General features: G+C 40.9%; 1 protein-coding gene across 4 annotated transcripts in view; it reads left to right on the forward strand.

The window, feature by feature from the left end:
- Positions 1-24,556, forward strand: part of LOC123754965 (uncharacterized) — a 367,030-nt gene that overhangs the window by 208,559 nt on the left and 133,915 nt on the right. For all 4 annotated transcript variants that reach the window (XM_069332916.1, XM_069332917.1, XM_045737318.2 and 1 more), the window contains exons 7-8: positions 19,067-19,293; positions 24,056-24,192. In XM_069332916.1, coding sequence (XP_069189017.1) covers positions 19,067-19,293; positions 24,056-24,192 — 364 coding nt within the window. The remainder of the gene's footprint in view (positions 1-19,066; positions 19,294-24,055; positions 24,193-24,556) is intronic.

The following is a 24,556-nucleotide window of genomic DNA, read 5'->3' on the forward strand; positions in this document are numbered from 1 at the left end:
GCAAAAAGAAACTATGAAGTTCGCATAGCAGGGCAAGCAAAGACAAATCCTAAAGGGTTTTTTCAGTTATATCGTACTAAGACTAGGGAAAGGATAGGTCCATTAAAAACTGAGACAGGTCAAATAACAGATAGTGATGAAGAGATGAGTAGTATTTTTAATAAATATTTTGTATCTGTATTTACTAAAGAGGAACTTAACAATATGCCTTCAGCCGAACAAGTCTATGTGGGTGGGGACGAGGACAGGTTGACGAGTTTAGCAGTTACCAGGGAGGATGTTCTTAAACAAATAGTAAAACTCAAACCAAACAAATCCCCAGGGCCGGATGAAGTGTTTGCTAGGGTGCTTAAAGAATGCAAAGAGGAGCTTTGTGACCCACTGTCAACCATATTTAATAAATCAATAGAGTCAGGCAGAGTGCCAGAGTTTTGGAAAGTTGCTAATGTGATACCAGTTTTTAAGAAAGGAGATAGATCACTTGCGTCTAACTATCGACCAATTAGCCTAACGTCTATTGTGGGAAAGTTACTCGAATCTATAATAGCAAATAAAATTCGTCTTCATCTTGAAAAACATAAATTAATAATTGAGTCGCAACATGGTTTTATAAATGGCCGTTCATGTTTAACAAATTTGTTATCTTTTTATTCTAGCATTGTTGAGGCAGTTGATAGTGGTAAGGATTGCGATGTTGTATACCTTGACTTTAGCAAAGCTTTTGATACAGTGCCACATGAAAGACTGATTAAAAAAATAGAGTCTCATGGTATTGGGGGTGCTATATTAAGCTGGATTAGGGCATGGCTATACCAAAGGAAACAGAGAGTTAGTATAAATGGAATCAAGTCAGAGTGGGAAAATGTTGTAAGTGGAGTGCCTCAAGGCTCTGTCCTGGGACCTCTGTTGTTTATAATATATATAAATGATTTAGATTCAGGTTTGAGTAGCAACATTTGCAAATTTGCCGATGATACGAAAATCGGTAGGGAAATTAATTCGGAGGAGGACTCACTATCACTTCAAGTTGATCTAGATAGGGTTTTGAAATGGTCAACGGATTGGCAGATGCAGTTTAATGCTGATAAATGTAAAGTTCTGAGGTTAGGTAATGATGATAGAGTTACAAGATACGAGCTAGATGGTGTTGTGATTGCGAAGTCGGATTGCGAAAGGGATCTGGGAGTTATGATTAGTAAGAATTTAAAACAAAAGGATCAATGCATAAATGTTCGTAATAAGGCAAATCGGACACTTGGATTTATTAATCGCAGCGTTAGTAACAAGACACCTGGTGTGGTTCTCAAGCTATATCTTGCTCTAGTTAGGCCCCATTTAGATTATGCAGTTCAGTTTTGGTCGCCATATTATAGAATGGATATAAATTCACTTGAACGTGTCCAGCGTAGGATGACTAAGTTAATTCCCCAAATTAGAAATCTTTCATATGAAGAAAGATTAACAAAGCTTAAGTTGCATTCACTGGAAAGGCGAAGAGTTAGGGGTGACATGATAGAGGTTTACAAGTGGATGAATGGACATAACCGGGGGGATATTAATAGGGTATTAAAAGTATCAACACAGGACAGAACACGAAACAATGGATATAAATTGGATAAGTTTAGATTTAGGAAAGACTTGGGTAAATACTGGTTCAGTAACAGGGTTGTTGATTTGTGGAACCAATTGCCGCGTAACATTGTGGAGGTGGGGTCCCTCGATTGTTTCAAGCACGGGTTGGACAAGTATATGAGTGGGATTGGGTGGTTATAGAATAGGAGTTGCCTCGTATGGGCCAATAGGCCTTCTGCAGTTACCTTTGTTCTTATGTTCTTATGTTCTTATCATATCACCCCTAACTCTTTGCCTTTCCAGTGTATGCAACTTAAGCTTTGTTAATCTTTCTTCATATGAAAGATTTCTAATTTGGGGAATTAACTTAGTCATCCTACGCTGGACATGTTAAAGTGAATTTATATCCATTCTATAGTACGGCGACCAAAATTGAACTGCATAATCTAAATAGGGCTTAACCAGAGCTAGATATAGCTGAAGAACCACACCAGGTGAAGCCGAAGAACCACACCAGGTGAATGCAAATTTATTCTTTATGCAAATTTCTTTTCCATAAAGAACTATGCATAAACCTGTACATATCCTATTTATTGTATGTACAGTATTTTGTGCTACCCACTCACATAGTAAATTACAATATAAAAATTAAACTTTAACTGTAATTAAAATTAATTAAATTTAGTTAAAGTTTAATTAAAATTAAACTTTAACTTTAACTTTACTTTGTCACTTGAGGCTGAGGAAATTATCATGTGAATACTTGTTCTGTTACAATATACAGTACTTATCATTATTATCGTTATATTTCTTTCCTAGCTTAGGGACATGTTTGAAATGCTATTCATGTTAGTGGATTTGCAAGAATGTACCACATAATCATCAATGTACAGTATGTACTTTCACAACCTATTGTGCCTTGTATATAAATAACTTAATAATTATATTATAAATAAATTTTTACATATATCTGCAAGCTGGAACATGCTGGAGTTTGAACAGGAATACTGAAGAACTCATTTTTGGATGAAAACTGTTTTTGTATAATTCTTGCAATAAAATGGTCTCATGTTGAGTACATCTTGAACTGTGTTTTTCATACTGCTCCAGTATGTAATATGATTATTACAAATACAGTACATGATTTCCAAATTTACTAAAATGGCAGTTCACTTAGTCAATAAGAAGCATTTAGTTTCCATGGTAGAACAAAATATTAAAATAAACCTGAATACTTTGTGCTGCAGAGCTTTATCTTCCATTGCAAAATGCATTTCTCACACATAATAAAACAAAAACAGCTTTATAAGACAACTGACAAGGTGGTAACACAATGTTTTCAAGAATAAGCTCACAATTTCTAAATTGTATATATGAATAATGAAAATGTGCCTTACTATACTTAAACATTTTATAAATTTTCTCCCACATTCAATTTTTTTTTTGGCTTTCATCCGTATGCACCCTCCTGTAATTTCTCTTATTTCTAAGTTGATTGAATCTCTTCCCAAACTCTGGACATGCGTGTGGGTGATCCCCCATATTCACTATTACTGCATGTTTTTATTTTTTATGTATAATTAGATACAATGGGTTGTTAAAGTACATTTGTTGGTTCGTCTACAAGGAGCACCAAACTCAACACTGGCAGCTTCCCCTGGTACTTCCTTGGTCTAGAATGAGTATCTAACTCCTATAAAAGAACACAAATATAACAATAAGTCTCAATGCAACATACTGCAAAGAGAAAAAAGAATAAGTAAAACTCAGTACTCCTGAAAGGAACAACACAGGAAACTATTGATTCCTTTATAAATAACTTAATGGCCTCATAAGAACTATGCTTACATTGATGGATCTGTACAAATGTCAACAGGTTGCACTGTTGCAGCCTGTAGAATATACAATGACTACAGATGCACACAGACCACTAGTGTGAATCTGAATAACTGGTTTGGCTCCACTCGATGGATTAGCTGCACCCCCAACTTGCCACTAAAGCACTAAAAGCAGTGGAGGAGTAACTTTGTGATTCAAAGTCAGCACTTCAAAGCCCAACAGGCAAAACAGATAATAGAAATTTTGTAACATCCATTATAAACAACATTAATTCACAGAGGAAGAGTTTGAGTCTCATTTGTATGAATACCATCTCACATAAATGTTGTCCAGCATGATGACGTGGACAATGCAACAAAAACTACACGTGATAAGTTAGAAATTTTGTTAAATCAATGCATTCCAATATCCGTTGTAAAATCCACAGTATTTCAATAAATTAGGGATAGCAGAAGAGCAGTCAATGACATTCAAAGGCCAGAAAACATGGGTATAAAGAGTTTTGTTATTTTTAGAACTGAGAACTATATGTACAGTATGTACAGCATAAAACGTCCATTAGACAGTGTGAATTGTAATTGCCAGAATTAGGCTGAGATTTTGATTTCTATGGCAGGTGGCTGCAGGTAATGAATCTCCCAGTGGTGAACTTTCCAATTGTAAACCATGTGAACAATAGCTAGGACATACTCACCAACACTATATCTGTGATTACCCTGTTACAGTATCAATAATTTCAGACAAAATGTTATGAGGTACTTTGAGCTGTGTAACTAATTTTCATAATTTATAATTTATTCATATGAATGTGTACAAATGAAAATAAGAAAAAGGGACAATTGTAGGGACACATACACATTGTTACACATACAAATATGCAAAGCATTTCGTGCCAAAGTTAAAATAATTTTTATACAAAATTATTTAAGTACTGTAAATGCTTAATACTAAGAGAGAAGTAAGCTAACATAAGTGAGAATGTTCAAGATATATAACAAATATATCTTTTGACGTCTTTAATATAGCTTTTTAATGTCAATGAATGCAAGACCTTGCATGTGGGGCATAACAATCTATGTCACAACTATCAAATTAACAGCACTGCCTTACAACAGATAGGTGAAGAAAAGGACTTTGTAGTCAGAATCCATCATTCACTAAAAGTTGCACGACAAGTGGGAGTGGCGGTAAAAAAAGCTAACTGAACCCTGGGAATAATCAAGCATACCTATACTTTTAAGGAAAAGAAGGTAATTATTCAATTGTATAAGGCTCTGGTGCAAATTGGACGGCAAATTCATTTGCCGTGTTGGAGGACGAGTGCTGTGGTGCGCCTGCAGCGAGGAAATGAGCGAGGAACGACGGAGCGCAGGCCCCTCAGGCTGCTCAGAAAGTTAAGACGGTATCGAAGCGAATTTTGGTTGTGGGAGATTCCCAGGTGAGGTATTTAGACAGAACGTTTTGTGCCAGAGATAGGGGGAACAGATTAAGGGTTTGCAATCCGGGAGCTGGAATTGGTGATATTGTTGAAAACATGAATGATATTATGACGGGAAATGGGAACAAACCCATTATTTGTATTAGTGCAATGTAATGATGTTGGGCGAGTTCGGAGTGAGGAACTAATACAGAGATTTAGGACAGCCATTGAATTAGTTAGGAGCAAGGGAGGAATCCCGATCATATGTGGCATTCTTCCAAGAAAGGGAGTGGGAAATGAATGGATGTCGAGGGCACTTGGTGTCAATTGCCGGCTGGAAAGATATTGCAAATCAAATGCAATATCTTTCATAGACAACTGGGAACGCTTCTATGGAAGAAATGAAATGTATGCTCATGATGGGGTGCATCTATCGAGGGCTGGGGTTGTTGCTGTTGCGAACTCGTTGGAACCAGTGGTTAGAGGTGTTTGTTTGGGTTTAAACTGTTAGTAGATAGTGGTATGGGAATTGATTTGGAGGAAGGAGGTAATAAAAGTATGTGTTCGTGGGAGAAAAGAATTGGCAAAATGATCAGGGAAAGAAAAGGGCCTCAAAATAACAATTCACTTAGGATATATTACACTAACAGTAGAAGTCTAAGAAATAAAATTAATGAATTAAATGCTCTTGTCTGCTCAGAAAAAATAGATATTATTGCACTTACCGAAATGTGGATGAATGTAGAAAATAGAGAACTATTAGCTGAATATCAGATAAATGGATTTAAACTATTTCACACAGATATATTAGACGAGGAGGGGGAGTAGCCATATATGTTAGGGACAATTTGAAATGTAGTTTCAAAGAGGGAATCAAAACTGAGCCACACACAGAAACTATTTGGATAGAATTAAACGAAAAAGCAAATAATATTATAATAGGAGCTATATATAGGCCACCAAATTTAGACAGAATGGAAGCAAAGCATCTATGGGATGAAATATCTAGAGCATCTAGATCTAACAGTATTTATGTCATGGGTGACTTTAATTTTAGTGGAATAAACTGGGTGAACAAAACAGGGAATAGTGAAGCAGAAGATTTTCTAGAATTAATTGACGATTGCTTTCTTACGCAACACATTAAGGAACCAACGCGGGAAAATAATATTTTAGATTTAGTGTTAACTAACAGGGAAATACAAATTAATGACATCGAAATAGGGAGTGAGCTAGGGAACAGTGATCACAAAGTTATCAGATTTAGCATAGAATGGAATAGACCTGTAGGAGAAAATTCTGTTAAAGTGCCAGATTTTCGAAAAGCTGATTTTAATAGCCTAAGAATTTTTTTGGATCAAATAGATTGGAAAGTCTTGGGTATGGGGTGTGGGCCGGTCTTAGAGCGAGACATGAACCCAGCGACAGGTGACGTAAAAGGGGATTTCGATGTGGATTTAATATGTAACTTATTTAAGAATATTCTAAACAAAGCACAGGAACGTAGTATACGATACAAATTGAATAGATCGAATACTAATGACCCAAAGTGGATAACAAATAATTTAAAGAACCTTATAGTTAAAAAGAGAAATTGGTACAAAAGGATTAAGAATGGGGAAGTCAGGTTAGAACAGGAATTCATACAACTGGTTAGAAATGTTAAAAAAGAGATTAGGAAAGCAAAAAGAAACTATGAAGTCCACATAGCAGAGCAAGCAAAGTCAAATCCTAAAGGGTTTTTTCAGTTATATCGAACTAAGACTAGGGAAAGGATAGGTCCATTAAAATCTGAGACTGGTCAAATAACGGATAATGACAAGGAGATGAGTAGTATTTTTAACAAATATTTTATATCTGTATTTACTAAAGAAGAACTTAACAATATGCCTTCAGCCGAACAAGTCTATGTGGGTGGGGATGAGGACAGGTTGACTAGTTTAGCAGTTACCAGGGAGGATGTAATTAAACAATTAGAAAAACTAAAACCAAACAAATCCCCAGGGCCGGATGAAGTGTTTGCCAGGGTGCTTAAAGAATGCAAAGAGGAGCTTTCCGAGCCACTGTCTACCATATTTAATAAATCAATAGAGTCAGGCAGAGTGCCAGAGTCATGGAAGGTAGCTAATGTGGTACCAATTTTTAAGAAAGGAGATAGATCACTTGCGTCAAACTATCGGCCAATTAGCCTAACGTCTATTGTGGGAAAGTTACTTGAATCAATAATTGCAAATACAATTCGTCTCCATCTTGAAAAACATAAATTAATAAATGAGTCGCAACATGGTTTTACAAATGGCCGTTCATGTTTAACAAATTTGCTAATTTTTTATTCCAGCATAGTTGAGGCAGTTGATAGTGGTAAGGATTGTGATGTTGTGTACCTTGACTTTAGCAAAGCTTTTGATACAGTGCCACATGAAAGACTAATTAAAAAAATAGAAGCTCATGGTATTGGGGGTGCTATATTAACTTGGATTAGGGCATGGCTATTCCAAAGGAAACAGAGAGTTAGTATAAATGGGGTTAAGTCAGAGTGGGATAATGTTGTTAGTGGAGTACCTCAGGGCTCTGTCCTGGGACCTCTGTTGTTTATAATATATATAAATGATTTAGATTCAGGTTTGAGTAGCAACATTTGCAAATTTGCCGACGATACGAAAATCGGTAGGGAAATTAATTCGGAGGAGGACTCGCTATCACTTCAAGTTGATCTAGATAGGGTTTTGAAAAGGTCAAATGATTGGCAAATGCAGTTTAATGCTGATAAATGTAAAGTTCTGAGGCTAGGTAATGATGATAGAGTTACAAGATACGAGCTAGATGGTGTTGAGATTGCGAAGTCGGATTGCGAAAGGGATCTGGGAGTTATGATTAGTAAGAATTTAAAACAAAAGGATCAATGCATGAATGTTCGTAATAAGGCGAATAGGACACTGGGATTTATTAATCGAAGCATTAGCAACAAGACACCTGGTGTGGTTCTTAAGCTATATCTTGCTCTGGTTAGGCCCCATTTAGATTATGCAGTTCAGTTTTGGTCGCCTTATTATAGAATGGATATAAATTCACTTGAACGTGTCCAACGTAGGATGACTAAGTTAATTCCCCAAATTAGAAATCTTTCATATGAAGAAAGATTAACAAAGCTTAAGTTGCATTCACTGGAAAGGCGAAGAGTTAGGGGTTAATTCCCCAAATTATAAATCTTTCGTATGAAGAAATATTAACAAAGCTTAAATTGCATTCACTGGAAAGGCAAAGAGTTAGGGGTGAAATGATAGAAGTTTACAAGTGGATGAATGGACATAACATGGGGGATATTAATAGGGTATTAAAAGTATCAAGAACATAAGAACATAGGTAACTGCAGAAGGCTTATTGGCCCATACGAGGCAGCTCCTATCCATAACCACCCAATCCCACTCATATACATGTCAAACCCACGCTTGAAACAATCGAGGGACCCCACCTCCGCCATGTTATGCGGTAATTGGTTCCACAAATCAACAACCCTGTTACCGAACCAGTATTTACCCAAGTCTTTCCTAAATCTAAACTTTTCCAATTTATACCCATTGTTTTGTGTTCTGTCTTGTGTTGATAGTTTTAATACCCTATTAATATCCCCCCTTGTTATGTCCATTCATCCACTTGTTACAATCTCATACTGCCTACCTCAAGCAAACTGGGGATATTTGGCTAAGATTTCTGGTAGCAAATCATTTTGAATGAAATATTTACTCATCTCTTGAACATTCGTTATAGAATTGTCTCTGAATTCACGTATCTTTTCTTTAAGGGATAGAGGAGCCGAGAGAAAAAAATGCACATGGTTTAATAGATAAAGCTTGGAGGCAAAATGATGAAGTAAAAGAACTTAGAAAAAATACAAGAAGCACATAATAGAGGAGAACCACAACATATATGCAAGAGAAAGGAGTGAATACACACAAACACAGAGAGCAGCAGAGAAGCAGTATGGGAATGATTTAGCATCAAAGGCCAAGGATCAGTCTAAACTACTATATTGCCACATGAGGAAGATGTCGGTAAATGAGTGACCAGGCTACGCAAAAGTGGAGGAGGCTACACAACTCTTGATAAGGAAGTGTGTGCGAAGAACTCGATAAAAACTTTCAGGAGTTTTTAAGTTTGAATCAGAACTGTCCTCAAGTCTACGACTTCTAATGGAAGAGGTGCTATTAGAAGAAAGACTGATTGAAATATAAGCATCACCATAGGAGGCAAAGAAACAGAGGAGCTGGATGTGAAGAAAGCCGTAGGCCCTGACAAGATCTCGCCCATGGATCCTAAAGGACGCGGCTGCAGTATTGTGCGGACCTCCTTGCTGCAGTCCTCAACTCAACACTAGAAATGGGGGAACTTCCTGACATTTAGAAAATGACAAATGTGGTACCTATATACAAGAAAAGAGGAAGATGGGAAAACTACAGCTACTCGTATCACCACAGTAGCACGTTTTCCCTGTAAGATACAGAAACTAATCAAGGCTTTTTGATAATTTAGAACATATAAACTTGTTTCCGAGCATCAACATGGATTCATCAAAGAAAAATCTTTACTTAACTAGCTAATTAGATTACTATGGCAAGATGATGACAATCATAGAGGATAGAGAGGGTTGGGCAGACTGCATTTTCCTCGATTGTCAGAAAGCTTTTGAGACTTCCTCACAAGCGACACCTGTGCAAAACTCGTAAAATAGGGTATTGGTTCGGGAAATGTACTAAAATGGGCGAAAGAGTGTCGTTTAGGAAGAGGGCCAATAGTCGTAGTAAGAGGAGAGCTATCAGAATACTTCACACGAGTGAAGTACCTGAAGGGTCGGTACTAGGGCTCATCCTGTTCCTAATATATGTAAACAATCTAATGAAAGAAGTAAGGTGATCCTTAATGATGTTTGTTAATGATGCTAAATTAATGAGGTAAGTGAGAACTGAGAAGAACTGCATTGCATTACAAGAAGAATTAGACATTCTCCAGAGATGGTCTGAAAAACGGCTACTAGATTTTAACTCTCACAAATGCAAGGTTATGAGGATTGGAGTTGGAGGAAGAAGGCCTCAAATACAGTATAGGATGAAGGCAAGACAGCTTCCAACTCCTGAGAAAGAGAGAGACTTAGGAGTGGATGTAACTTGAGATCTAACAACAGAAGCACACATCAGCAGAGCGCAGCGTGTCTTATTGGCTAACGTCCGGTTATCATTCAGGAACTTGGACAAAGATCCCTCCTGAGCGCTGTATATATCCTTTTGGAGACCTTATACAGGTATTGTGTTTGCTGCCCCGGCATGGAGCCCCTACCTAAAGACGCACAAAACTAGAAAAGGTCCAAAAGTATGCAACAAGGTTTGTTCCCGATCTAAAGGGACTGAGTTGTGAAGAATGACTGAGGAAACTGGACCTCATTACACTAGAGGAAAGAATGAGTAGGGCACACATGATATCGGCATACAAGACACAAAGGGAATTGACAAAGTAGATATAGATGCCATGTTCAAATTAAGGAACAGTAGAACGAGAGAACATAATTGGAAACTAGAAATACAGGCGAGTCACAGGGATGTCAGAAAGAACTTTTTCAATCTAAGAGTCGTAAATAAGTGGAACGGACTAGATGAGAAAGTCGTCGAAGTCAATTTGATACACAGGCTTAAATGTAAATTTGAAACAAAAAACGAGTGAAAGGCGTCACTTCATTGAACTAACAATGGTCGAAAGACGGGACTTAAGAGCAGATGCTCGATCTTGCAAGCACAACTAGGTGAGTACACACGCTCACTCCTTCACGTATTCACACATTCCCAATGAAATAAATTGACTTATCCTCAGCGGCATCTGAGTAAACAAAATATAAACCCCTCAAAAACACGTCCAGCCACAAAACGCTTTGAATAAATATTTCTGATCTACATAAACAACACACGAGTTTTCGAGCGCCAGGGATCCAAACGCTAGCATTAACAGGCTAACAAAACAAACGAACAAAGGAAGGCAACTGTGTTTCTTCTGGTGGCACTAGAGTGCGAGATTCTTGGTGTGTGTGACGGTGACGGTGTGACGGGGATGAGCGGAGGGAGGGAGGGAGGAGAGACCTGCTGAGGGACGGGAGATGGCAGGGACGAGATATAGAAATAAAGAAAAGGACATAGAAGAAATTGAAGAGAGAGTCAGTAGAGGGAGATGGAAGGGAGGGAGGGAAGGGGAGATGGAAGAGAGAGAAGGGGTTGATTGTTATTGAATGGAAGGAAATTAATATTGGAGATAAAAGGAAAGGAACGGATAGAGAAGAGACGGAGGAAGAGGAGAAATGGAAAGTTGAGAGCGGAGATGGAAGGGAGGAAGGGAGGGGGTAGAGGGGATATTCGAGGGAGAGGAGAGAATAGAGGATAGATTGAAGTGACGAAGAGGTGAGGCAAGAAAGGGAACGGCAGAGAGAAAATATTGTGAATTGGGCTGTGATGGTTCAAGGGAAGGGAAGGGAAGGGAAGGGAAGGGAAGGGAAGCGGTTTTGAGAAGTGTTGGCGGTGGGGCGTGGAGATATTGAGGAAGGGGATATGTTAAGAGAGAGAGGAGGTAGGGTAGGGAAGGGAAAGTAATGGGAAGGGGGGTCCTGGCTGGGAGGGAAAGGATGAGAACATCTGGATGGGGATAAGGAAAACAGGGGAGAAGTTTTGAGAAGTGTAAGTGGTAAGTAGTGTTGTGGAAGGGGTCCTGGGGTCCATCCTCTTATTCTTCTTGCCTAACTGACCATATAGTCAGGAGGCCAAGAAGGATTAAGACGACTGGACCCAGGATAACAGCCTCATTACAAGTTGAGTTTTAAGTCTGGTCCTCACCACACACTCACACCTTCACAAAGCACTCGGGAGAGTGCGAAAGACTTAGGGTGTAATTTTTTTTTTTAATTTCAAATACACAAGTGTGGATTTTTATCCTGTGTTATTATGTCTGTGAGAAGACATAATAAGAAATTAAAGAAGAGATGATGGGAAGAAAAAGGGGTGGGAAGGAAAGTGAGAGAGGGGGGGGGGACGAGGGAGAGGAGGAGAGAGAGAAGGGAGGAAAAAGAGAGGAAATAAATGAAGGAGCAAAAGAAGGAAAAAGGTAAAGGATTTAGTCCGATACACAGAAGGGAAAATTTAATACTTTTCACTTCAAAATTTTATTGATTTTGGAAAACAATTTCATCAATTACGTGCAACATATTGAGCCATTATATTAACATTTGATCCATCCTGACTCCAGTTGTGGAGCCAGGCAAAAAATGACAACAAGATGACTCTTGGTTTTCATAAATTCTCCAAAAATTAATAATTTATAGGAAATTGCGCTCATTAGATGTACTAGTTTCTAGTGTGAAAGAATAAGTAAGAATAAGAGGGGTGAGAGTACATAACCCTGACCAACACACACAGGCATGTGCCGACGTCTCGACCCGTGCTGGACCCTTCAGAAGGCTGCACCATTGGTCGAAATATCGTCACATTTCTTTCTTTTCAAGTGTGTGGGTTGGGTCATTTATGGTGACTTATATTTGGGTTTGATTTGTTAGTCTTTTGACTTAAATTTCAGTGTTTATAATTGTGGATATATTGATTTGTTTATAATTTATATCTTACTCTCGCCTTCAGACTCATCTAATTATTACAATGAACTTCAGTTGTCTAGCATACCTGTAAAGTATACATCGAAAGGTTGATCATTAAATAATTTAAATGAGAAAGTACTGAGGCCAGGCTTTACAGTTACAGCCCCGCTCCTGTACCAGGTAAGTCCACTACGGGCTCACCATAGCCCGTGCTACTTGGAACTTTTTGTTCTAAGTAGCGAATCTTAAACAACAACAACAACAAGAGGCCATGCAGTGGGGCTGAACTTGCATCCCTGAGCTTTCCAGACTCGGTCTCAACATTTTCTCATAGAGACGTCACGTTTTGTGATTTCAAGAGATATAATTAGGATGATTGGGCCTAAACCCTCTATCATCATGTCTAACTTTGCGACACGCTATCGCAAAGTTAGCGTGACTTCACGTTACTGATGAAGATTAAGCCGCCCGTAAGTGGTGGCCCTTTTGAGCCATCAATAGATGATACTGGAGATCTGTGGAGGTGCGGCTGCATCCTGCGTGACGGGAGATGTCTCCCGTGACTTCGTTAGTGTGACGCATCGTTATAGAGTGACAGTGTAGAGTGATGATGGATGCACGGGATAGTGGTTACCAGCCTACATGCACGGGATAGTGGTTACCAGCCTACATGCACGCATAAGTGTTCGTTTAGTCTGTTTAATTATCATTTAAACGGAGTTGAAATATTTAAACGTCGAGTAATTATATTAAGCTGGCTAAGTGGTGATAAATATTATATGACTGGTCCGTCCTCTGTTTGGTTGTTTGTAAATGGGTTTGTTGTCTTGTGTCCAAGAGTGTGCTATACCAGTCACGTGTTTGTCCAAGAGTGTGCTATACCACCCACGTGTTTGTCCAAGAGTGTGCTATACCACCCACGTGTTTGTCCAAGAGTGTGCTATACCACCCACATGTTTGTCCAAGAGTGTGCTATACCACCCACATGTTTGTCCAAGAGTGTGCTATACCACCCACATGTTTGTCCAAGAGTGTGCTATACCACCCACATACCCACATATTTGTCCAAGAATGTGCTATACCACCCACATATTTGTCAAAGAGTGTGCTATACCACCCACATATATGTCCAAGAGTGTGCTATACCACCCACATATTTGTCCAAGAATGTGCTATACCACCCACGTATTTGTCCAAGAATGTGCTATACCACCCACATATTTGTCAAAGAGTGTGCTATACCACCCACATATATATGTCCAAGAGTGTGCTATACCACCCACATATTTGTCCAAGAATGTGCTATACCACCCACGTATTTGTCCAAGAATGTGCTATACCTCCCACATATTTGTCAAAGAGTGTGCTATACCACCCACATATATATGTCCAAGAGTGTGCTATACCACCCACATGTTTGTCCAAGAGTGTGCTATACCACCCACATGTTTGTCAAAGAGTGTGCTATACCACCCACATATTTGTCCAAGAATGTGCTATACCACCCACATATTTGTCAAAGAGTGTGCTATACCACCCACATATATGTCCAAGAGTGTGCTATACCACCCACATATTTGTCCAAGAATGTGCTATACCAGCCACATGTTTGTCCAAGAGTGTGCTATACCACCCACGTGTTTGTCCAAGAGTGTGCTATACCACCCACATATTTGTCCAAGAATGTGCTATACCACCCACATATTTGTCCAAGAATGTGCTATACCAGCCACGTGTTTGTCCAAGAGTGTGCTATACCACCCACATATTTGTCCAAGAGTGTGCTATACCTCCCACATATTTGTCCAAGAATGTGCTATACCACCCACATATTTGTCAAAGAGTGTGCTATACCACCCACATATATGTCCAAGAGTGTGCTATACCACCCACATATTTGTCAAAGAGTGTGCTATACCACCCACATATATGTCCAAGAGTGTGCTATACCACCCACATATTTGTCCAAGAATGTGCTATACCACCCACATATTTGTCAAAGAGTGTGCTATACCACCCACATATATGTCCAAGAGTGTGCTATACCACCCACATATTTGTCCAAGAATGTGCTATACCACCCACATATTTGTCAAAGAGTGTGCTATACCACCCACATATATGTCCAAGAGTGTGCTATACCACCCACATATTTGTCAAAGAGTGTGCTATACCACCCACATATTTGTCCAAGAATGTGCTATACCACCCACATATTTGTCAAAGAGTGTGCTATACCACCCACATATTTGTCAAAGAGTGTGCTATACCACCCATATGTTCAAGAGTGTGCTGTATCATTTTCATGAAAAGCGTCAGACTGTGAGGAAGGGTTGGGAGACGCACGCTCTCACTCTTTAACAGATTGGTCGTGTTCACAATATTTAAGTAGAGGAGCTCTTGTGTGTGTACACTTAACACACTCACTACTGCGCCTGTTCACCTAGCAGTAAATAGGTACCTGGGATTTAGACAGCTGCTACGGGCTGCTTCCTGGGGGGAAGGGGGGGGGGGTGCGTGTGTTAGAGACAATAAATGTAATAAATATAATAGAGGAAAAATAGATTGGTTAGAAAGGCGGGGTCCGAGCTAATGTAGCTCGATTCTACAGACACAAATGTTAAATACAATTAGTAAATACACACAAACACATTGAGAAGGTAGAAACAGAGGAACTGTTTACAATGAATAACAATAGAACCAGGGTGGCACCTATGGACGCTTGAGACTCAGATGCGTTGTAGAGATGATAGAAAGTTTTCTTTTAGCGTGCGGGGAAGTGAGTAAATGGAATGACCTAAATGAGCAGGTTGTATTGGTTAACTTCATTCATAACTTTAAAAGCAGGTATGATAGAGAAATTGGTCAGGAATCATTGTATTAGACAACCAACGGCTAGAAAAGCGGGGTCCAAGACCTAGAGCTCGATCCTGCAGGCGAATAGGTGAGTACAAATAGGTGAGAACACACACCCTGTCCACTCTGGGCTTCGCAACTGAGTGGACAGCGCTCATGGGTCGTTGTCTTAGGGGCCTGGGTTCGATTCCTAGCTGAGGCAGAAACAAATTAGCCTCGTTGCTTGGAGAGTAATAAGGGTCGCGTCCTGGGGTGATCCACCCCCTAATAGTGCATGGTCGTCGCTCCGGGCAACTTGCACCTGCCTCAGTAATCTGTGAGCTGTGTTGCCAACACTGCTACACTACCTCGGTTTAGCATTACACCACCACTGTCTTCACTGGTCTGACCAACAGTTGTCATATGTAATGTCACTGGAGATTAACGTCTTTTCGGATTGGCAGATTAAATAGTTATATGGACCTTGCTCTCAGGCGAAAAGTTTAATAGTCACTAGTCACCAGCCGTCCTGTTGAATGCTACAAGCCTCTTCTCACACTGGCTTTCTTCTGTACATCATTATCTTGGACAGTAAAACCCAAGTTGGACTCTGGTTTGGGGCCTCCAGAACCTCCCAGTGATTTCAGTAGCGTTCTGGGCTGGTTAGCTTCTGTACCATCGTGACCGAGTCTGTTAAAGGCAGGTGTCTGGGAATCACCAGGACGCGAGTTTAAGTCACTCCATAGCCTCAAAATGATTTTCATTTATATATTTTTAAATATCATTATCCACTTCAACACGATTGACTTTTCCAATCCACAACGTCGAGTCTTTACAAACCTTCAAATCTTTCGACGCTGTGCCATCATTCATTATCTCTTTCAAAAGAGTACCACACACTCCTCCCACATCAGGACAAGAGCTGCCAACCACCACCTTATCCGCCGTCAAAGAAACTGCCACTCTATCCCCTAAGGAGTGAGTCAACATAGTCTTTTTGATTCAAGTACAGTGCCACCTCCCATCTCTAGACTCTCCACCCAGTAGAACAGTGTCACAACTATCTTACATTCCACTATCGCGGTGTTACAAACCAACTCCCAACTCCCTATTCTAGTTCCGGCATCATCAGTTCCATTCCAGAGTTAGTGTTATCCCTTCTCCCCCTGCATGGTACCCACTCCATCCCCTTCCCCGTAGCACGGTGCCTATGCCAACCCTCCCATCTCCGTGCTACGGTGCCACGGTCCTCAGCTTTAACTATATAATACTCCAAATTGGATCGTCCTGCCATCCGTTCACACATTTCCACGGATTTACTAAACTGTGTGATCACACACACTCTCTCTCTCTCTCTCTCGCTCTCGCTGTTTTAAACTGAGACTAGGGGTTCATAAGGGATGTCAAGTGATGTGCCTAGTGAAACTGCAAGCAAGAGATGTTATCCTTCCTCAGCTCATCTGAAGCCTGCTCCTAGAAACTCATTTATTTCACGAGTGTACTTTGAAACTATCGCATAGGGAACTATCATATAAGGAACCTGGTAAAACTGCAAGCAAGAGCTGTAATCCTTCCTCATCTAAGTTGAACCGTACTCCTAGAGCCCATTTATTTCATGAGCCTGTTATATGCATCGGTAGGAATAACCTTTATTCATTAACAATATTAGGTAACAATCATAAAGAACGGGATGAACCTGTAGCCAACTGTGTGCCAGAGCCTTTATGTGATCAATTGACCTGATATCTCACGTATCAAACCTGTTGGGCGAACAAGTTCCAGATGCGAGTCAGCCTAGAAGTGAATGATCGCTGATGGAGTGATGTTCTTGAGAATGGTACTTCTAGCATGAGACTGTTGAGGGTTGAGAGCCTAGTCTTACGGGTGGCAACTACTGGTACTCCACGGAGTTGGGCCAGGTGCGGAACTTTGAGGACGTTGGCCTTGTACATAACAGTAAAACCACCAACGACCCGACGGTATTGCAGGCTTTGATGTTCATACCGTTCGTACCAGACTTGGTCATGGCTAGAGATAGGCAAGAAGGCCTCTCTCTCCACTTTGTCCAACAGTGTGATGAATGATGGGGGGGGGGGGCAGGCGATCCAGGAAAGGGGTGCATACTCTAGATGAGAGCAAACTTGTGCTTCATATAAAGTTTTGCTGCCCTTACTGTCAAGAAGGCGTGAGATGCGCCGTAGGGCTGTAAGCTTCCTGGCTGCCTTTTGAGTTAAGCACGTGGTTCTTCATTGTCATGGAAGAATCGAACTTCATTCCCAAGATGTCAATTTCGTCTGTGAACTCTAGGGCTTTGCCACCCATTTGCAAGCCTGTCCGATTTGCCATATTCAGTCTAGTTATCATCATCGCTTGTGTCTTCTCAACCGCAAATGTCACCTACTATCTCCTGCCCCAGGTAGAAATCACTGAAAGTTTGTGATTGATGATTCTTGCAGCAGTTGGCATTTCTTCCTTTGTGTGTGTGAAGGTTAGAGTGCAGTCATCAGCATAGGCTTAAGCTTCAGATGAAGTAGATCGTTGAAATAAACATTCCACAGCAGAAGGCCAAGCACACTACCCTGTGGAACGCTGCACCAATTGAGTGGCTATCGGATTCTGCTCCATTGAGGACAACCCTTAGAATCCGTTCTTATATATATATCTCACTAATCTCACAAATAATATGCTCACATAATATCTCCTACCGGCTGAGAATTGGGACAGAGAGAACCAAGATATTTTACCATAAACATCAAACTGAAGCTGAGCGCTACTCCTCGCTGCTTGTGTGCGTGTGTGTACCGTATTCTTCACTTCCAGTGATATCCGCGAACCCATCGCTCTTCTACACCCCCTCAACTCTCCCTTTCCGCCACCCCCTCCCTGCAACTCTCACCGTCTCCCTTCCCCATGATGCACAGCCCAGACGGCTCCGGGATATCCTGTGGGATATAGCCTCCACTGAGGGAGGTACAGGGTGCGGAGGCTTAAAGCTGGCAGCTGTGCTGGCGCTCCCAGAAGCTTGTGTGTGGTAGGTGTGTCCGTGATGTTCTCTCGAATTATGGTTAGAGACTTACGAGAACGATTGTAGACTTGCGAGAATACTCCTGTAGCTCAAAAGACATCGTAAGGAGAGGAAATATCAATAGGTTGAAAAGGCTTATCTTTACTTCCTAAATGTGACAGGAACCAGGTATTAATCGTCTATAACTTACAGTACCCATATGTTAACGTCCAGTACATAACAATACCCACCTATTAACATCACATACACGACAATAACCACATATTAACATCCTGTACTCTACACTACCTAAGGTTCTCTACACTACCTCAGGTTCTCTACACTACCTAAGGTTCTGAGCACTACCCGATGTTCAACAGGTCACGTCATCAATAGGTGTTTATATCAATATATACATCAATATATGTTAATTTTCATATAGATTTACGTAAAGCGATATATATTGATACTAATTGTATAAATCGTCTACTACATGACCTTAAGGATAAGTAAAAGTGAAAAATACCCGCGTCCGTCTTCTGTTGACAAATAAAGAAATTGCGTGTTAAGTTCATTTAAGATTTAATGACTTCTTCAATTCTCATGTTAGATGTAAAATATATAATTTTCCTCTTGCAGATAGGAAGACTCGTCATGGGAATGTTGGCATCAGTTCTCACCCTCATACCATCAATAATAATGGGCATGTACATACTTTTTTTTTAGTCAGTGAAGTAAACCCTTAATTTTTCCTTGTGTCTTCCGTCTATTCCATCAGGCAGATGGAGGTGCCTCTGTTGGCTTTCTTAGTGCCCTTCAGTCCAGACCTGTGGATCGCCATCTTCGTCTCCCTGAACATCACTGCCTTCAGCGTGGCCGCCTACGAGTGGCTCAGCCCCTTCGGTCTTAACCCATGGGGGCGCCAGAGGTCCAAGAACTTCAGCTACGGGTCCGCCCTCTGGGTCATCTGGGGACTGCTCTTCTCTCATCTTGTTGCTTTCAAAGGTGATTTCTTGAGGCACTTTTTACTTTGGTGCGAACTGTGTCACGGTAGTGTTATACCATAAATGGCTTTTATTTATACAATAGTATTCAAAGTTGAGATATGAGATTTTGCCGACATGTCACATTTCACTTCACACCTGGTGGGTTATTGACTGGGTGTAAGGTTGCACCTTCGCCAAAAGCAAATCTATTTCTATGAAAAACTACACCTCCCCTACAAACTACCTCGATAGTTATCTAGATATTTGTGATGGTCTGAAAGCGTATTACGGTTCCGGTAATAGTCTGTTTGTAAACTGGAAAGTGAACCTTTGTCCCCAACAGAAATTATTGTAAAAAAAAAATCGATGGTTTAAATATAAAAAAGTGAACGCTGAAAACATTTTCATTGAAGAATCCAGCAGCCCTTTGTTCTCGCTAAGGACAGACAGGTTGTGGCAAGAGTTAAGGACTCTGTAAGTTAGTGGGTGCAAGGGTTAGGGAGTAGATACGTTATTGGATATAAAGGTTATGGATTAGGTAAGCTATTGGGTATAAGAGTTAGGGATTAAGAAAGTTATTGGGAATAGAAGTAGGGATTAGGTACGATATTGGGTTTAAGGGTTAGGGATTAAGATATAGGGTTTAGGGGGTTAGGGATTAGGTAAGTTACTGGGTATAAGGATTTGGGTTTAGGTGAACTATTAAAGTTGAATTTAAATTAGTGGTTCTTATAATTTATCAGGTCATGGGGGACAGCGTTAAGGCCAGTCACTCGTGTAGTTTACTGGACCGGCCTTATGTTAATGGTAATTAAGTTACCCCTTGTTCCTTGTTGGTATGTTGTGTACTCACTTAATTGTGCTTGCGGGGGGGGGGGTTGAGCTTTGGCTCTTGGGTCCCGCTTCTCAACCGTCAATCTACTGGTGTACTTTGAGATATATACAAGAGTTGTACTTACATTCTTGTACAACCGTACAACCGTACGCGTAGCGTTTCGGACAGGTCCCTGGAATACGATCCCCGCCGCGAAGAATCGTTTTTACAACCAAGTACCCATTTTACTGTTGAGTTAAACAGAGGCTACAGTTAAGGATTTGCGCCCAATAACTCCTCCCCGGCCAGGATACGAACCCATGACAAAGCGCTCGCGGAACGCCAGGCGTGTGTCTTACCACTACACCACGGAGACATAAATTTAGATTCCTGAGCTTCTCGAGCTCTGTCATATCTACATTTGAAACTGTGTATGGAGTGGAGTGATGTGGTGGAGTCAGCCTCCATCACATCACTGCCACGTGTGTGTGGAGGGGGGGGGGGGTTACGTCTGTCTAAGGGGATTTAGATCTATTTATTTCGCCTTATCACATAGCACAAATGCAGTTTGATTAATCTTATCAATTTAGTAGTGCTTTATTTTGTCTGCTCTTAAAGTTGTGAGTGAATGTGTTCATGTGCATTTGTGTGTACTCACCTAGTTGTGCTTGTGGGGGTTGAGCTTCGGTTCTTTGGTCCTGCCTCTCAACTGTCAGTATGAGCGTGTGTGTTTATGTGCGCGTGCTTCTAGGGTCGAGCGATAGTTTCCAGAACCCCACCTCGTGAGCAATTAAGTCTTTTAATGCAATGTATACCATCTCTCCTCTTCCTCCGCCTCATGCCCCTCAGAGGGCAGGACTGAGGGAAGTAGGGCGGGAGAGGCGTGTTGGTTCACGCTCCGTTAAAATCTGGAAATAGTCCGGTTTTTTGGAGGGTTACAACCATGGAACACTGATCACAGTCATCACCAAGTACATAGCGATAACGTAGGCAAGTTGAATACAGAGATTAACAATGAAACTTTGTGTTAAATAGAGAATAAACGTGGGACCACATGGGACTAGTGTCACGAGGCTCATGTATACGTGTGTATTGTCGTATATCTGAAGTATAGTGAACAGTGGTACGTTGAGCAGTGAAGTGGAACGTGACACAACACACATATAAGTTGAAAGTTTAGGAAAATTGTACATGGACAATTGGAAATGTATAATAGTGCCAGAATGAGGCAACACACAAGTATATGTTTACACCTAGAGTAGTTAACAAATGGAATGCATTAAGTAGTGATGTGGTGGAGGCTGACTCCATACACAGTTTCAAATGTAGATATGATAGAGCCCAATAGGCTCAGTAACCTTTACATCAGTTGATTGACAGTTGAGAGGCGGGAGTCAGAGCTCAACCCCCGCAAGCACAACTAGGTAAGCACCAGCCACGAGGCCTACCCAGTGTAAGAGACGTCCTTAAGTGATAATATACTGTGAATATATATTGTAATACGGGAATGTGAATCTAAGAATTAATAATAGAATAAGTTAATATCATTGCAAGCCGGAAATTAATCAGAAAATTCCTTGTGGTAATACAGTCAGATAATAAGTCAAAGTTATAAATCCAGGAACTGGCATCTGGTCACATCCATCCAGCGACCTGTGGCACTCAGTCGTCAGCTGTACATCCATCAGGTATGGTGGAAACGAGGAACTTAAACGAAACACAGGGTACAGGATACAGGGTACAGGACACAGGGTGCAGGACACAGGGTACAGGACACAGGGTGCAGGACACAATCAGACCTACTCATAGAAGGAAAGCAACATGTAAAAGATCTGGGAATTATGACGTCTGACGAACTGACATTTAGTTAACATAACCGAGCAAATATAGCGGCGGCCAGGAAAATGATAGAATGGATTATGAGAACGTTCAAATCCAGGGAACCCACAGCAATGCTAACACTATTTAAATCACTGGTACTGTCCCGTCTTAATATTGCTCAGTACTCGCTTTCCCTTTCAGAGCAGGAGAGATCTCTGAATTAGAGGGAATACAGAGAACATGGGACCTGCCCGAAACGCTGTGCGTACTAGTGGCTTTACAAGAATGTAAATACTGTACTATCCAATGTATTCTCACAAACCCAATGTACCTTCTTGTATATATATAACTAAATAAAAATAAATAAATAAAACATACAAGGCACGCATAGAAACGATAAAACATCTGAATTATTGGGACGTCTCAAAGTTATCAAAATGTACTCTCTGGGAAGGAGACGGGAAAGGTATCAAATAATATATACATGGAAGATACTGGAGGGCCAGGTCCCAAATTTGCACAGTAAAATAAGAACATACTGGAGCGAAAGGTACGGAAGGAAATGCAGAATAGAACCAATAAGGAGTTGAGGTGCCATAGGCACAATCAGAGAACACTGTTTTAACATCAGAGGTCTAATGCTATTCAACACTCTCCTAGCAAACATTATAAATATTGCCGGAACGATGGTGGATGTATTCAAGAGGCACTTGGACAGGTTCTTGCAAGAAGTGCCGGACCAACCAGGCTGTAGTGGACAAGTGAGCATGCGGCCGCTCCAAGCAACAGCCTGTTGGATCAAGTTATCACAAGTCGTGGCTGGTCTCAGGCTGGACTCGGGGAGTAGAAGAACTCCAGAAACCCTCTCCAGGTATGCTCCCTCCTTTTCCTCCTTCCGTTCCTTCTATTCCTCCTCCTACTTCATTCCCTCTTCAGCACTCTTTATTAACATCTCTCCCACTTCCACTCTGCATGCCTTCTACCTTCCCTCTTTTCTCAACCTGCCTTAACTCCTCTCTCCCCGTAAGCAAATATATTGACATATAATAACATTTCACGCCCCATAAGTCTGGCCCAGAAGAGCCATTCATTAAGCACTATCCTCCCACCAAGACCCTTGTGACAAACCAGGTAATATCCTGCACCATTCCTGCCACATTGATCACGGCCAGCAAGGCGCACTTCTGGACACTGAGTTAATGAATTGTTCCTTTCTCGGCATTCTGTACCACATTAATTCGCAGTGGAATAGAGAAACATTAAATGGTTAGCAGAGAGAGAGAGATGTATTAATGTAAAGAAGTATGATGGTAATGTAATGGTAATATACACAGAGAGTAATCACACTATCATGATGCATCAATGAGAAAATCCGTAGGCGCCGTGATGAGGGTGTGAACCCGTGTGGTGGGTGTTCCCAGGCACACGGAGCACCCAGTGTATATGTGTATGTGTAGGTATGTGTGTGTAGGTGTATGTGTAGAGGAGCGTCAGAGGTAGAGGACATTCCTAGAGGACAGAGCCATTAGGGGATTGTGTGAAACTCTGGTTAACCTTAAGTGGAAGCCTCAGGAATCCTCGAGGGTGCTGTAGTACCCCAGGTTGCAATCCTTTTGACCATGCCGTGGTCTAGTTGTCTAGAGCGTGTGCCTGGGAACACATAGCACATAGGTTCGAACCCTCATCACGGCTCCTACAGATTTTTTTATGGTAATATGATGGTACTCGTAATAAGAACTATATGTTGTATTCCAATGAATACTTCGATGAATCTAATGCTTCTCTTATTACTAAAGCCTACCTGCATACTATACTGTACTTGAATAGTTTTAAGTTATTATTACCCATATATTGTCTAAGCTTTTAATTTCGCTATTATGTCTTATTATTATATGCAAAAACATTATTATTAAGACAAAAGTTGAATAAAAATATACAATAGTCATAAGAACGTGATATGTTTATGAAAAAAATATTAGTCTTTGACAGGGTCGAACCCGTATCCCTGGACTCCAGGGTTGTGGGTTCGATCCCATTCCAGAGCTTCAATAAGCTCTGGATTGAAGCAAATAAACGGATTATTACAAGAAGTGTTAAACCCAGAAGCAACAATTATCATCAGTGCTTTTGTTGTCTCCCCGTGCAGCTCCTAAATCGTGGCCCAACAAGGTGTTGATCAACGTGTGGGGCGCCTTCAGCGTCATCTTCGTCGCCTCCTACACCGCCAACATTGCCGCCCTCTTCGCCGGCCTCTTCCAGACGCGGTACCTCCACGAGAAGAAGGTAAGGGGTCACGGAAGGCTGGGAAGTTCTATGGTGTAAATGGGAGCAGGGAAGGGGTTCTGTGTTGCGGTGAATGGGGCAGGTAAGGGGCTCTTTATTGGGGTGAATTGGATCAAGAAAATTGCATCATGTATGTTGGAGGTTTTTTGAGGATTTTGAATGAGGTGTTGCAGCCTTGTGGCTTATTGCGTACTGTGACTCTCAACTCTTTCCTGGGCATTGGCAGGAGTGTTGTGTGCTCCTCACATGAGTAGTGGAGGGTGAATGGGGGGTCGTCACCTTCCTGTCTTTCCCCTCCCTCGCTCCATCCCAGGAAAGGGATTTGGGAATCAAAACACCGTAACCACTATCGTCGACGGTAAGA

Source organism: Procambarus clarkii, chromosome 28 (genome assembly GCF_040958095.1).
Source record: "Procambarus clarkii isolate CNS0578487 chromosome 28, FALCON_Pclarkii_2.0, whole genome shotgun sequence".
Lineage (NCBI taxonomy): Eukaryota > Metazoa > Arthropoda > Malacostraca > Decapoda > Cambaridae > Procambarus > Procambarus clarkii.